This window comes from Mastomys coucha, unplaced genomic scaffold (assembly GCF_008632895.1).
Source record: "Mastomys coucha isolate ucsf_1 unplaced genomic scaffold, UCSF_Mcou_1 pScaffold5, whole genome shotgun sequence".
NCBI classification, from domain to species: Eukaryota; Metazoa; Chordata; class Mammalia; order Rodentia; family Muridae; genus Mastomys; species Mastomys coucha.
Window position 1 is genome coordinate 81681247 of NW_022196911.1, and position 13867 is coordinate 81695113.

The 13867-nt window shown below is 50.0% G+C and overlaps 1 protein-coding gene across 4 annotated transcripts in view; it reads left to right on the forward strand.

Moving 5' to 3' along the window:
- Positions 1-13867, forward strand: part of Tbx4 (T-box transcription factor 4) — a 29148-nt gene that overhangs the window by 12771 nt on the left and 2510 nt on the right. For all 4 annotated transcript variants that reach the window (XM_031351572.1, XM_031351573.1, XM_031351575.1 and 1 more), the window contains 4 exons: positions 390-537; positions 12422-12574; positions 13260-13348; positions 13428-13663. In XM_031351572.1, the coding sequence (XP_031207432.1) occupies positions 390-537; positions 12422-12574; positions 13260-13348; positions 13428-13663 (626 nt within the window). The remainder of the gene's footprint in view (positions 1-389; positions 538-12421; positions 12575-13259; positions 13349-13427; positions 13664-13867) is intronic.

A 13867-nucleotide genomic window follows, 5' to 3' on the forward strand; every position in this document is an offset into this window, starting at 1 on the left:
TATATATATATAGGCATATGGGGTGGAGGTTGGTGGGGTAGCTAAGGGGTTAAAACACTGCCAGTAAATAAATACAACTTCTAAGTAAAGACACACAGATGTGCCTGACTCTCTCTGGAGCATCTTTATAAGTAGACTCAGTCTAGCAAGTAAGTGCTCCTGCTTTCCTGCATCTCCCTGCATCTTCCCTTCTAGGGAAGAGGCTGGGAAATGCAACTCCTCCTCTCTGCTCTCCTCCCTCCCCTCCCCGCTGCTGCATCAGTACTGGATAGAAGAATAGCTATTATTCCTGTGGGCCTTGGTTTGCTGTCAGAGGGGACTGGGAAGTTAAACTTTGCCAGACCCCAGTGGGTGTACTCAACTGCTCCTGCTGTCTGCTTTGTTGGCAGGATGGTCGCAGGGAAGGCTGAGCCGGCCATGCCAGGGAGGCTTTATGTGCACCCGGATTCTCCTGCCACTGGAGCTCACTGGATGCGGCAGCTGGTCTCTTTCCAGAAGCTGAAGCTGACAAACAATCACCTGGACCCCTTTGGTCACGTAAGAACAGGGGTGTTAGCGGGTGGGAGGGTGTTAGCAAGTGGGGAGCGGGGTGTGATCCTGCAGATCAGCGGTATGTACCCCTCTCCTCCTCACTGGCTAGTGAGCCTGGGCAAATGTCTCAGTCTTTGGGTCTCTGTTTCCTGGTCTGGAGAATGGAGTTGACCTAGTACATTTTGTGGTGTGAAGCCTAGATGAGAGTCTAGGCAGGAAGTACCTTATGGAGAGGAGCTAAGCGAGGGCAGGTGTGACAGGGAGGTGCTGATGGGGATGAGGGGGATCTGAGGATACTGATAGAAAAGGATGCTGATGACAACTGTGATGGTGATGGTGATGTCAGTGGAGGTGAAAATGGGGATGGGGATGCTGAGGTCCACACTAGTGATGAACGGGATCGCGGGGATGGTGGGTTAATTCTCTCAGGTTTGGTTTACCAAAGCCTGGTAGACTCTACAGACGTGGATTCTGAAGTCCCTTTTTGCATGGTCAGCCCTTCTGACCTTTAGAAGGGGGGAACATTCCCTTTGCCTCCTAACTCAGCCTCTGCCTGGCTTCCTGGGGGCTGGTTCACAGGTCAGGACAGTGGCATGGTAGGAGTGACTGTGGTGGAAGGAGTGCGGTGGTAGCTGCTGCAAGCATCCTAACTCCAGCTTCCCAGGCTCATTCTTTCCCCATCTGGTCCTGGCAGGCCCACAAAAAGGAGCTTTTTTTTTTTTTTATGTGGAAATCTTTAGCTCAAATGTGTTGCAAACAGAAGCCTAGCAGCTGGTATCTTCTTCCAGGGCTTCGACCCTGCCTCCATGGATTCCTGTGAATCTTTGGTAGTTTAGGACAGGGGTCCTGGGGAGCCCAGCAGGGTAGAGGCTACCAGGTGCTTGCTGTGCTGTACAGCTAACACTGAGGGCAGGGACAGGGACAAGTGTACAGGTGTGGCTCGCTCACATAGACCAGCCTCTGGGGCAGGAGGCTGTGTACTAGTCAGAACACTTCTGAGAAGAAAAGTCCCCTATGCAAAAATGCCAGAAGCACTTCGTTCTGATCAATCCAGAAGCAGCTCTTGGTTTCAGTTTCTGCCTCTGTGCACTCTTCTGCTTGGTTATTAGTGATGTAAATTTGCACCCAGAGTGCCAACTTGACTGAATTAACTCTTCTCTGGTTCACAAGTTTCCCATGTCATCGGGCATGAAGATCTCCTTGGAGAGGGTCAGGCAAGCCCCACACTTAACTCCTGCTGGAGTTTGCCTGGCTGGATTGTGGTATCATGCTTATGAGGCCTCGGATGCCAGCGGGGTATGATGAGATAAGCAGCCTCTAACTACACCTGCAGGATCAGACTGCACGGGCAGGGTGGAGCGGGAGAGTCCAGAGCTTAGCAGGTGTGGCCTCTTTGGGCATCTGAAAGTACCTTGAGATTAAGAGTTTGGATGGGGTTTTGAGTACGCTTGATTGTTACCATGGCTCCCAGGTGCAAGGATGCTTGCCAAGACATTTCTGTCTCTCTTGGTCCTGCAGAAGGAGAGAGGAGAGGGTGCCCAAGGTGGACCTTCTTTATAAGTAGGAGAGAGTACTGTGTTTTCTCCACCCATCTTCCTGGTGGCTCTTCAAGCTCTGTAACCCTGCATACCTTTTAAAGTTAGAGTCAGAAGGGCTACTTTGCAGTGTTGTAAGGCTGTGGGGGCTACTGGACCCACTGGTCCTGCCCACTGAGGCTTATTTCTTTGGCAATAGAAGTGTTACCTGTTTACTTCAGCTTTCATCCCCTAGGGAGAGATGATGTGCAGCTGCATACCTTATGTCTGTCTTGTACCCAGCACTTGGTATTTATTGGCCACCACACACCCCTTACCTTGTTGGTCCCAAGGAGAGGAGGATGTCTGAGGAGCTAAGAGTAGAGAGGGTAGGTGCTTGGACCCAGGGCTCTGGCCATCTTTCTTTGGTATTGGGAGTAGCCTGTGGCCATGTAGACAGGGCTGTGCTACACAGGCTCACTTTCTGGCCTTCTTAGGGCAGAGTAGCCCTTATGACTATAGATTTCTACTCTTGACTTGTGGCAGAGGGAGTGGTGAGCTTGCAGGAGAGGAAGAAAAATCACCATTCATGGCTTCTCAGTTTGGGAGCCTGGAAAAGCCATCTTGTACTATGAATTTGCCTCAAACACGCCCTTTGTTCTGCATAACTCACCCACCCAAATTTAAAAGCTTCGAGTCCTCAGGGAACTTTTCCCCAGCCTGGTGGACTTGGGGGACTTATCCCTTGGATTCTCAGAGCATCTGAAGACCTGGAGCAGCTACTCCTGAGTTTTCTCCACTGTCACCAAAGTGGCTGGTACCATTCCTTGGGAAAGGACCAGCTGCAGAAGGAGATGGGACTACCCTGTCTTAGAGGTGGTCACAGCTAGTTCCAGTGGTATAAATTGCCCTGGGGGCCTCCACATGGGTTTAGGGACTCTAGCTTAGAGATCCTCTGGGCCAACCTACCCCATCCCCTCACCTCAGAAGTGGCCAACTGGTTGGCCATCTGTCTGTGATTGCATGAAAGCAAGAAGAGAATTGTGAGTGTAGGAAGTGCACAGCAGACATTTTGGGTTATTTTATTTCAATTCTTTTTTTATATAAATCTTTTTTAAAAGATTTATTTTATTATTTATTATATGTAAGTACACTGTAGCTGTCTTTAGACACCTCAGAAGAAGGTATCAGATCTCATTATGGGTGGTTGTGAGCCACCATGTGGTTGCTGGGATTTGAACTCAGGACCTTTGGAAGAGCAGTCAGTGCTCTTAACCGCTGAGCCATCTCTCCAGCCTTCTATTTAGATTCTTTATCTTCAGGGCTTCCTCCCTCCATGAATACTCAGTTTGGTATCTTCTCCACAACTCCTCTTTTCTTTCCTTCCCTCCACCTTCCCTCCTCTTTCCTCACCTTCCCATCTTCTTCCTTTCTCTTCTTCCTCTCCTCCTCCTCCTCCTCTTCCTCCCCTTCCTTCTCTTCCTCTTCCTCCCCTTCCTCCTCCCCCTCATCTTCCTCCCCCTCCTCTCCCTTCTTCCCTTTCTTCCTCCTCTTCTCCCTCCTCCTCCCCTTCTCTTCTTCCTCCCCTCCTCTCTTCTTCCCCCTCCTCCTCCTCCTCTTCTTTCCCCTCTTCTCCTTCCCCCTCCTCCTCTCCTCCCTCCCCCTCCTCCTCTTCTTCTTCCTCCTCCCCTTCCTCCTCAGATATGGTGGGCAATCATTCTGCCCATGCCCCCAATTCTTAACTCTTTGAGGACCAAGAAAGGGGAGTAGGACCAGGTGTGAGAGTTTGGGCTTGGCAGTGGTCTTCCCTGGCAGATGGATTGAGAACAGGAATCTCTCTCAGACCATGTGGCTAGATGCTTCCAAATTCGGGGTTGAAAGACCCTTGGGTTTTAAAAAAAAAACTTTAAAAAAATGTACGTGGGTGCTTGGGCACATGCCTGGTACCAGAGGTACCTTTAAAAAAGGTGTTAGATCTCCCAGAACTGAAGTTACAAATTACTGTAAGCTGTCATGTGGGTGCTGGGAATGGAACCCACATCTTCTGGAAGAGCAGTGAGTGCTATATTAATTGCTGAGCTGTCTCTCCAAGCCTCAAGTTGTGAGGCTCTGCAGTAAAACCCCACAAGGAAATTTCTAGTAAGAACAGTGGAGAAGGAGGCTCAAGAGGGCAGGACAGGTGCAGGGTATGACTTGGATTTTGTTAGAGGAAGGACAAGCAGCAGGAACAGAAAGGATCATGGGAGTGAAGCAAGACAGTCACTGCATCAGCATGGCACCCCTTCAGCCCCATTCCAGTCAATCTGATGACTTCAGAACTGTCCATCTCCCTTCCTACCCCACCCTTCCAGCAGGCCCGTGTTAGGTGACCATGTAGTAGAAAGAGAGAGACCAATTCCTCTCTTTCTCTCCTAGTCTCCTAAGAGTCTAGCAAATACTTGGGCTTCAAGAAATCAAGTAGGGCTGAACTGGGTCCACAGGGGCTGGCACTTGGGTCTGTCTTTTCTGCTCATCTGGAGGCAGGAAGCACACGACTGCAGCAGGTTGTGTATCCATATGTGGTCAGGAAGCTGTCTACTGTCATCTGTGTGCCAGGCCTTTCAGCTGCCTGAGGAGAAAGGGCCATTTCACAGGTTAGTAAATCTGATGGGAGGAACTGAGTTAGCCCTCATCTGAGGTTCTTAACAAGACACTGGGGGTGAGGGATGGAGGCATCGATAATGTCCCCTCTTCTCACCCTCCCAGTGACATACCAAGGTACGGGTCCCTCAAAGTTCATCCTGAGGAGCAAGTGAAATTATTGGTTTACTGAGCATAGATGTGGAATTACTGACAGGAATGTGGGTGCTGCACTCCCAAAACACCCGGAAAGATCTTTACTCAATCTGCATGATCAATCTGCATGATAGCTTCATGGATGGAAGCTCTATAGCTCCATAGATGGAAGCTCCCTCCTTGACCCCTCTCAGAGGCCACATGCAGTTAGGGCAGAACTGCATATGACTGGCTGGGAATCCCATGACCCAACAGTCAGCATGCCCAGCCGGGATCTTTTGCAAGCAGACACAGCTGAGTGCCTGAAGATGGTGGCAGTTTGGCTCAGTCCTATACAGCACCGTGCCTGCCTAATATCTGCCAACCCGTCTTAGGGTTTCTATCACTGTGAAGGGACACTATGACCAGGGAAATTCTTATAAAGGACAACATTTAATTGGGGCTGGCTTACAGAGGTTCAGTCCATTATCTTCATGGCAGGAAGCACAGCAGAGTGCAGGCAGACGTGGTGCTGGAGGAGCTGAGATCTTGATCCTCGGGCAGCAGGGGACCGTGTCACATAGGGCTTGAGCACATCTAAGACCTCAAAGCCTGTCTCCACAGTGATGTACTTCCTCCAATAAGGTCATACCTTCTCCAATAAGGACACACCTCCTAATAGTGCCAAACATTCAAATAGATGAATCTATGGGGGCCAAACCTTTTCAAACCAACCACACCCTCTACCCTGGGTCTGGGTGACTTTCCCATCCCGTTGCCTTCAGTCATTTTTCTTATCCTTGGTTTTGAGGTCAAATGCAGTCCTTCTGAGGACAGAAACATTTGTGTTCTCTGTGTGCTTTCGGCACGCACATCTTTCTGTCCTTCTACCTAGAAAGTTGTAACTGAGTATTTATTTGTACCTCTACAGTTAATTTTTTGAATCAGAAATACACTCATGTAGTTTAAAAATAAGCCACTGAGGAGACTGGGGAGATGGATCAACTCACTCCTCTCCAGCCCCCCTGTAAGCCTGAGGACCTGCCATAGGTTCACAGCATTTATCTCAAAAAGCCTGCACAGTGGCATGTATCAGTCAACCCCAGTACTATGGTGTAGAGATAGGTGGACCCCTGGAACTCACTGGCTAATTACCAGATGAATGAGCTCCAGACTCATTCATTCATTCATTCATTTTCAGTGAGGGATCCTGTCTCAGAGTAAGGTGGAGGAGAACTGAGGAAGACACTGGATGCTAACCTCTGTCCTCCATATGCATGTGTGCACATAAACACACTCATACAGCACAGCACACAAAGAATTAGTCACTGAATTAAAGTGTCTTTGCTGGGATGTGGTCAGCCACTATTGTGGCCACATGTGGCAGAATAGGCTGTCACAGCAACGCCATGTGTACCTTGCCCCGCGAACGGGGCTACCTGGAAAGCCTTTCACTCAGGGAGACCCTCCTCCTCCTCCTAGCTGAGTTCTACTTTTCTGTTGTTCCATGAAGCACTTTGCTGGTCTTTACTGAAAGCAGGGTATTTTTGGGGTTTTCTTGTTTTGTTTTCTGAGATATGGTGGCTCAGGCTGGTCTTGAACTTGGGATCCTCCTGCCTTAGCCTCCTGAGTACTAGGATTGTATGTGTTGGCTCCCATCCCCAGACTATTTTTCACTTTTTGTCTTCTGAGACGGGGTCTCACCGCGTAGCTCTGGCTCGCTTGGTCCTTGCTAGATAGACCGGGATGGCCTCAGACTCTTTTCATTCTTAGATGGGTGTCCTTTTGCACTATGCCAAATGTGTGTGTGTGTGTGTGTGTGTGTGTGTGTGTGTGTGTGTGTGTGTGTGTGCAGTAAATGACCTGTTCACAGTTTGAATTGAGAGTTTTAAAAACAGTCACTCCTCTTCTCAGGGGTGTCATACAGATGTGTGTGCCCAACAGAGGTGTGTGCCCACCCTGCCCAAACCAGCAGGGTGGGGTGGCAGACTTTGGATTTTGTTCTCTAACTGTTTTTTGTGGTCTATTTACACCCGTGTGCGCATGCATGCGGAGGTCAGTTGGCCTGGGGTGTTGTTCCTCAGAATCCACCTGCCTTTTTGGTTGAGACTGTCTCTCACTGGACCTGGATGGAGCTCATTGGTCTGGCTAAGCCTGGCTGCCAACCTCAGGGATCCTCCTGTCTCTGCCTCAGCTTGGAGATTACAAGCATTGGCCAGGCCTGGCTTTTAATATGTGTACTGGGGATTAAACTTGGGTCCTTGGGGTTGCACTGATGGAGCCGCCCCCCAACTCCAGCTTGTCAGATTCCCAATAGCTTGACAGGTGAACTGCTGATACCAATTTTAGTTTTAATTCCGGTCTCCTTCCCCGTGCGCGTGGGCATCTTTTCACAGAAATCTCCTTTTCTGTGAGCTGTTGTGTTCTTCATTTTCCTCTCAGATTTTTGAGTTCATCATTTTTAGGAGCCTTTATAAATTTGGTGGAAGATTTAGGCCTGGTCTAATGGGTTTGCCAGCTTGTCACTTGATCTGGCCCATGGTAGTAGTGGTTTTTCCCTGGCAGAAGTTTTTGATTGAATTTATTCTTTCTTCCTTTATAGGCTCTGGAAGGAACTCAGTTCTTTCCTCTTTATGAGAGAACAGTGCTATTCAGAATCTTTCTGATTAGCCCAGGTTAACCTCAAACTCAGGGTCCTTCTGCCTCAGCTTCCTTAGTGCTCTGAGGGGTCTGTTGTACGCATTGTGTGGACTCTAATGATCAGACTCAGGTGGTCAGCCTTGGCAGCAGACGTCTTTAACCACTGAGCAATCTTGCCAGCCCTTGACTTATTTTTAAATACAAAATAGGATTCCTTTTAGAACTAGGCTGGCATTTGAAAAAAAAAAAAATCCTGATTTTTTTTCTCTTTTTGAGAGAGCTACCCGGCTATTCCAACATCAGTAGAGGAGAGTCCTCTTTTCCTGGGATGGGATGCCCTCTGCATTCTTGGTCTCCATGTGAATTTGTCTATTCACGTGCCAGTTGCTTTAACGGCTGAGATTTCTCGATGCATTTAGTGTTTGGCAGGAGCTGTCCCCTTGGCTCTGCTTTATTCAGTTTTCTTGGCGAGGTGTGTGTGTGTGTGTGTGTGTGTGTGTGTGTGTGTGTGTGGTGTGTTTCATTTGAGCTGTAGGCTCAGTATGTAGAGCTGAAAAAGAAACTTGTGTTTCTACTGTAATTCCTTTAAATTATAAACTGGCTTTGGGAAGATTGCGAGGGATGCCCTTTTCTCTGCTGGAGTCACACTTCTCTGCCCTCTGGAGGGCGTTCAGGTGCCCTCCCTAAGGCACTACACATTCTTGTGCAGCCTCCTCTTAGGTGCCACCACCGCAACTGCGGGCTTCTTCCACCATTTTTTTTCTCGCTGCTTATTTTTACTTGATTCTTGGGCTGGCATGACTCCCATTGTGTCTGGATGCCTGGAGAGCCAATGGGTGCTGGTTGACAGCACGTGAGTGATGAACCCACACGAGGGGTGGTGTTTAGACAGGCAGCCTTTTCCATGCCAGGGACTGCTCTCCCCCCATAGCCCTATGTCTCCTTTCCCTCTTTGTGGCCCCCATTTGCTGACGAATAGTGGGCCTCAGCACTCCCTGATCAGGCCCACCTTCCACAGCCAAGAAAAGGGAAGTCAGCTTGGGAGTTAGTACTGATTCCTACAGATGGCTGTCAGATGGCCAGATGGCTTCCGACATCCAACCCACGGTCTGTTAAAATGAGGGTGGCCTTAATGTTGACTTTGTAAAGACATTGTTAAGATTGATTATGATGTATGTAAAATACTTAGCCCAGGCCTGGCATGAAGGCTATGTTCTTCTGACCCTTGGCTGTCATGTCATTGCCATTGCTATGGAAGAAGGCAAAAGAAAAAAAAGTTCCTGGCTATGTGTGAGAGCCCAGGTTGCTGTCCAGGGAGTGAGGCCCAAGGTTTATCTGGCTAACGCTTCTTGAATGGGCTGGAGATCTACCTGACTCTATTCAGTTTTCTCTTCTGCCCCCATTTCTCTTCCCTTTTCTTTTTGATAGTATTTCATTCCAGAGCCTAGGCTGGCCTTGATTTCTTGGGTCCCTCTTGCCCGGTCTCCCAAGTCCTGGGATTACAGGTGTGAGGTACCACATCTGCTCTGCTGCAGATCCTGTCTCTGTTCTAATGTAATCTCGACCTGGTGGAAGAAGTGTCCTCAGTGAGAGCCCGATGCTGGGTAAATGTGGTTTTATTATATGAATAAATGTATTAGCTTACTGTTGTGTGGCATCCAAACATGCATCGGAGTCCACGTCCCTTGCAGCCTCTAGCTGACACCTTAGTATTAGCCATGAAGTTCATCGAGAGCAGGGTTGCCTCTTCCAAGGCCATCTGGAATCCCTGGGCCACCTGTGTGTCCTTGGGCAAGTCACATTCCCACTCCGGACCTTCTGTTCTTCATTGTCAGTCTGGATTCAGGGGGTTGGGTCAGAGCACTCTCTGTGCTCTGCCTTTCCAGACTCTCAAGTTCTTGGATTCTAATGGGGATAAATCTGGACCTTGGTGGCAAAGCATGCCATGGCAAGCTTGCGGGGAGACGGATGCTTGGCGCTATTACAATTGTTAAAGCAGAGCAGGCTTCTGAATTGTGGCCAGGACATAATGAATCCCATTTCTGCGGAACGATGATGATGATGGGACTCGTCATGTAGTAGGGTGGCTGACACGGCTAGCCCATTTGACCCAGCATCACTCTGTAACAGATGTAGACGTGAGGCTCTGGCAGATGAGTTGAACATGGTGCCTGAGGAACTTGTGACCAAAACCAGGTGTGTGAGTCACTCAGTTGCTTTCGTATATTCTCTCAGGCTGGTAGGACCAGGGTTCAGGTTTACATGGGCATTGGTTTGATGGGTGGGTTTCCTTCTAGACAGGTGCCAGACTGTCAAGAGGTTTTGAAGGGTGTTTGGGACTACCTGGTTGAGGGCTCTACTTCAACAGCTGTGGACTCTGGTGTCTAGAGAAGAACTTGCTCAGGACCTGGAGCTGGTGGAGAGATACCATGGAGGCTTCTTCACTCTTTTGGACTTATCTATGGCCTTGGTTGTATCCTCTAGTGCAGTGGTCCTCAAGCTTCCTAATGCTGTGACCCTTTAACACAGTTCCTCATGCTGTGGTGAACTCCCCAACCATAAAATTCTTGTTGCTACTTCATAACTATAATTTTGCTACTGTTATGATATTATAATGTAAAGATCAGCATTTTTCTGATGACCTTAGACAACCCCTGTAAAAGCAAGTTGAGAACCACTACTCTCGTGGTGGCTCCTACCTGCCTATGCAGGTCCAGCAGTTTCTGTTCTTTGGAAGGTGTCTTTGGCAGTCTCCTTCCCAGTCATCCAGAACACCGTCTTGTAGGCCAAAGTAGTCGCATTCCGAACATAAGACTTTCATGGAGCAGAGCAGCTGGTAGAAATGGCCCTGGAAGGAGAGAAAAGAGCAAGCTTGTACTCATGAATAGCTTGTGGCTGCCGCAGTCAGTCCCTAAGGATGGGCACAGCCTCCCTGGGGTGGGTACAAGGGCTGTGGTCTAGCATTCTGTCTAGTCTGCCTTTGTGATGCCAGCTTAGGAGAACCAGAAAGCCTGGGAGAGCTGCAGCATGTGAGTGCCCATAGAAAGAGTGTATGCATGTTCATTTTCAAATTCTGCCTGGAAATAAATGCCTGGATTGACTTGTCTCTATTAAGCAAAGCAAGATCTACAGAGAAGAGGCACGTAGGCCTGGCTCGATTCTATACTCACTTGGCCAAGAAGCCCGAGGTGCAGAGGAGCAGAAGCTAGGGCCCTTTCTTTGAGGAAGTTTACTTATTTCAGTGGTATTGGGAACTGAGCCCCTATTTCCAGCCCTGGGTGAGTTTGTAGTTTGAAGAGTCAAACAGAAGCCACATGGCATGGGCGAGGCAGTGAGAAGCTTCAGAACGGGGAGGATTTCCCAGAGGAGCTGGGTCCTTGCGGACAGGGGAGCAGCAGGAACTGCATGTGAGGGAGTCCAGTGCTCCTGGCAGCACTCAGGCTGTCTCCTAGGGAGCCACTTGCTGGGTTCAGGGAATGGAGGCCCTCAGTGAATACCTGTGCCTTGGTTACTTATACATGATGGCAGAACCCTGAGGTGTTTTGCAAGGCCCCAGGACACACTCTGGGCTCCTAGGAAAGGCCTGTGTTCTTCTGCCTTGTTGAGCTCTAGTCTGAGGCCACAAGGGAGCTCTGTAACTTCCCTCAAGGGGCTAAGGGCCTGATGTACAAGACAGAAAGACCAGGGCCTCCTAGGTGAACTTCAGAAGGCAGGGCAGAGCAGGCCAAAGCCCACAGCTAGCTCCTGGCCAGCACCGGCCCTCCGGGCACAGGATAAGTGTGGAACCTATAGCGACTCAGAATTCAGCAAGGCTTTCCAGGGAAGAGCTTTCACTCTGGGCCTTATTCTTTTAGCACTGTGGCCACCGAAGGGTTAAGTATTTCATTCCGCAGAGGCAGCAGCAAGCCTAGCCTGGAAGGGGCACCCCAGGGCAGAGGAAAGCGTTTGGAGAAGAGTTGCTGAGGGCCAGCAGCTGAGATAGGAAGCAAAGGGTTAACAGATGGAGCAGCCCTGATAAAATGCCCCAAATTCCTGGTCAGGCCTCCAATGAGAGGGCGTCTGGCAAATGTCAACGATAAAAAATACATTTTAATGGCACGTGACGTAGCCACTACTGTGGGGGCACAGCCACACGAAGCAGGTTTGGGGCAGTAACTACTGTGTGTTTCTGCCTGGACTCTGATGACCAAGCATCTTCAGCTCTTCCCTGAGCTTGTCTGCTGGGCTGACCTGCCTCCCTAACCCAGCTCTTCTTGGGTGCCCAAGGTCTCCTGTAGGCCCAGGCAGTGGCACAGGAACTTCGATTGTCTTGGTGATGTACCACTCCGGCTAGGAATTGCTTCAAGCAGCTTTAAGGGAAGCAAGCAGCTGGTCTTCAACCAGACCCCAAGCTCCAGCAGGACATTTCTCCCGCAGCTTCCCCCACTTCCTTCTGCCCTGCAGACCCTTACCAGAGCAGTGACATGGAGGAAGACATGAGAGGCAGCAACTGAGCACTTACAGTGTTAGTCCTAGGAAAGGCAGGGTACCTGTAGGCTTAAGGGAAGGCTGCATACTAGGATCTCTCAGAGGAGGTCCCGAGAAGGAGAGGGACTGGCATAATGCCACAGGGAAACAATCCCACACCATAGAAGCTGGAGTAAGGTGTCTCTAGAACAAGAGGCCAGGTGGGGATGTAAGAGATGGAGTCAGAGCTGGGCAGTGGTGGCACACGCCTTTAATCCCAGCACTTGGGAAGCAGAGACAGGCAGATTTCTGAGTTCAAGGCCAGCCTGGTCTACAGAGTGAGTTCCAGGACAGCTAGGGCTATACAGAGAAACCCTGTCTCGAAAAAACAAAACAAACAAAAAAGAGATGGAGTCAGGACCCCCACTTCCTTTCCTTGGGAGCTTTGAGACATTTCTGGGTTCAGGCCTGGACCCTAGGCTTTCAGGATGAAGCTGGGCAGGGCCTGGAGCTCAGACTACGACCTTCTCCCACAGATCATCCTCAACTCCATGCATAAGTACCAGCCGAGGCTGCACATCGTTAAGGCCGACGAGAACAACGCTTTTGGCTCCAAAAACACAGCCTTTTGCACCCACGTGTTCCCAGAGACCTCCTTCATCTCTGTGACCTCCTACCAGAACCACAAGGTATAACCACAACCCACACTGTAACACACCATCCTACCTGCCTGCTGACCCCAGGGTACACCAAGGGAGGGACAGAAAAAGTAGTCCAGAAAAACAGTGAGATTGCCATACTGGGAAACAGAGCCAGCGCGTTAAACCCAACAGCAGTTTAACTGGTAAGGGCAGAGCCCATGGCCAGCAACGGAAAACTGGAGACATGGAGTTGCGTTGGGGCGGGGCTCTTTTCTTCTAGAATCTTCCTGTAGGTACAGGTCTGGGCTATCCTGGAGAGCGACCTGGGTCCTGTTAACTAGGAGGCATTTGGCGTTTGGTGTTTGCCAAACTTGATCACTTTTCTGCCTGTTTGCTTCTTACCGCTGGTTAGAGGCCAAGCCCCCAAGTCACATTTGTAGTCTTTCACAATCTGTAAGGGGGTTGACATGCTCAGGAAGCTGTCATGGGGTTCTGAAGAAAGCACTAGAAGGTCTGAATCGAGTAGAACAGAGAGACCCAGGGACAAGTTCCCAGTGAGCAGCCAGGTCAAGGAAGACCCAGGTTGGTCCTGGGCTCTGACCTGACTTAAGGGGTGTGTGTGTAGCTTTTCCAGGTTGTACCTAAGTTATCATTAGGCCTGAGTTGGGGAAGAGGACTTCCGGTAAGCTTGTCCTCTCTCCTCCCGGTGACTTTGTGTGTCCTTTTCTGATAGATTACCCAACTGAAAATTGAGAACAACCCTTTTGCCAAGGGATTCCGGGGCAGCGATGACAGTGACCTGCGTGTGGCCCGGTTGCAGAGGTGGGACTGCTCTGGCCAGGGGTGGGATGGGAAGATCCAGGAACCCGCAAAGCATCTTCACTCTCTCTTGCTCCTCCAGTAAGGAATACCCAGTGATCTCCAAAAGCATCATGAGGCAGAGGCTCGTTTCCAGCCAACTCTCCGCTAAGCCGGATGTCAGCCCCCTGCACAGCGCACACCAGGCCCTGCAGCACTACCAGTATGAGAATGGAGCCCACATGCAGTTTGCTGCTGCAGAGCCCCAGGACCTGCCCCTCAACACCTTCCCAACGCAGAGGGACTCCAGCCTCTTCTACCACTGCCTGAAGCGTAGAGGTAGGATTCTGGGATGATACATGCAGGCATGCTGGTTCTCAGTTTCCTGTGGCCTTGGGAATCCTCAGAGATGGCCCTTGATGTTCCCGTTATGCTGGCCAGCCCCAGGTGTTGATTTGGGGGCCTCCATGGGTAGAGTTCCTTGGCTTGGCTCTTCCTGGGGGGCAGGGGAAAGCAGGATTGTTGGTAGTCTCAGCTTCAGAG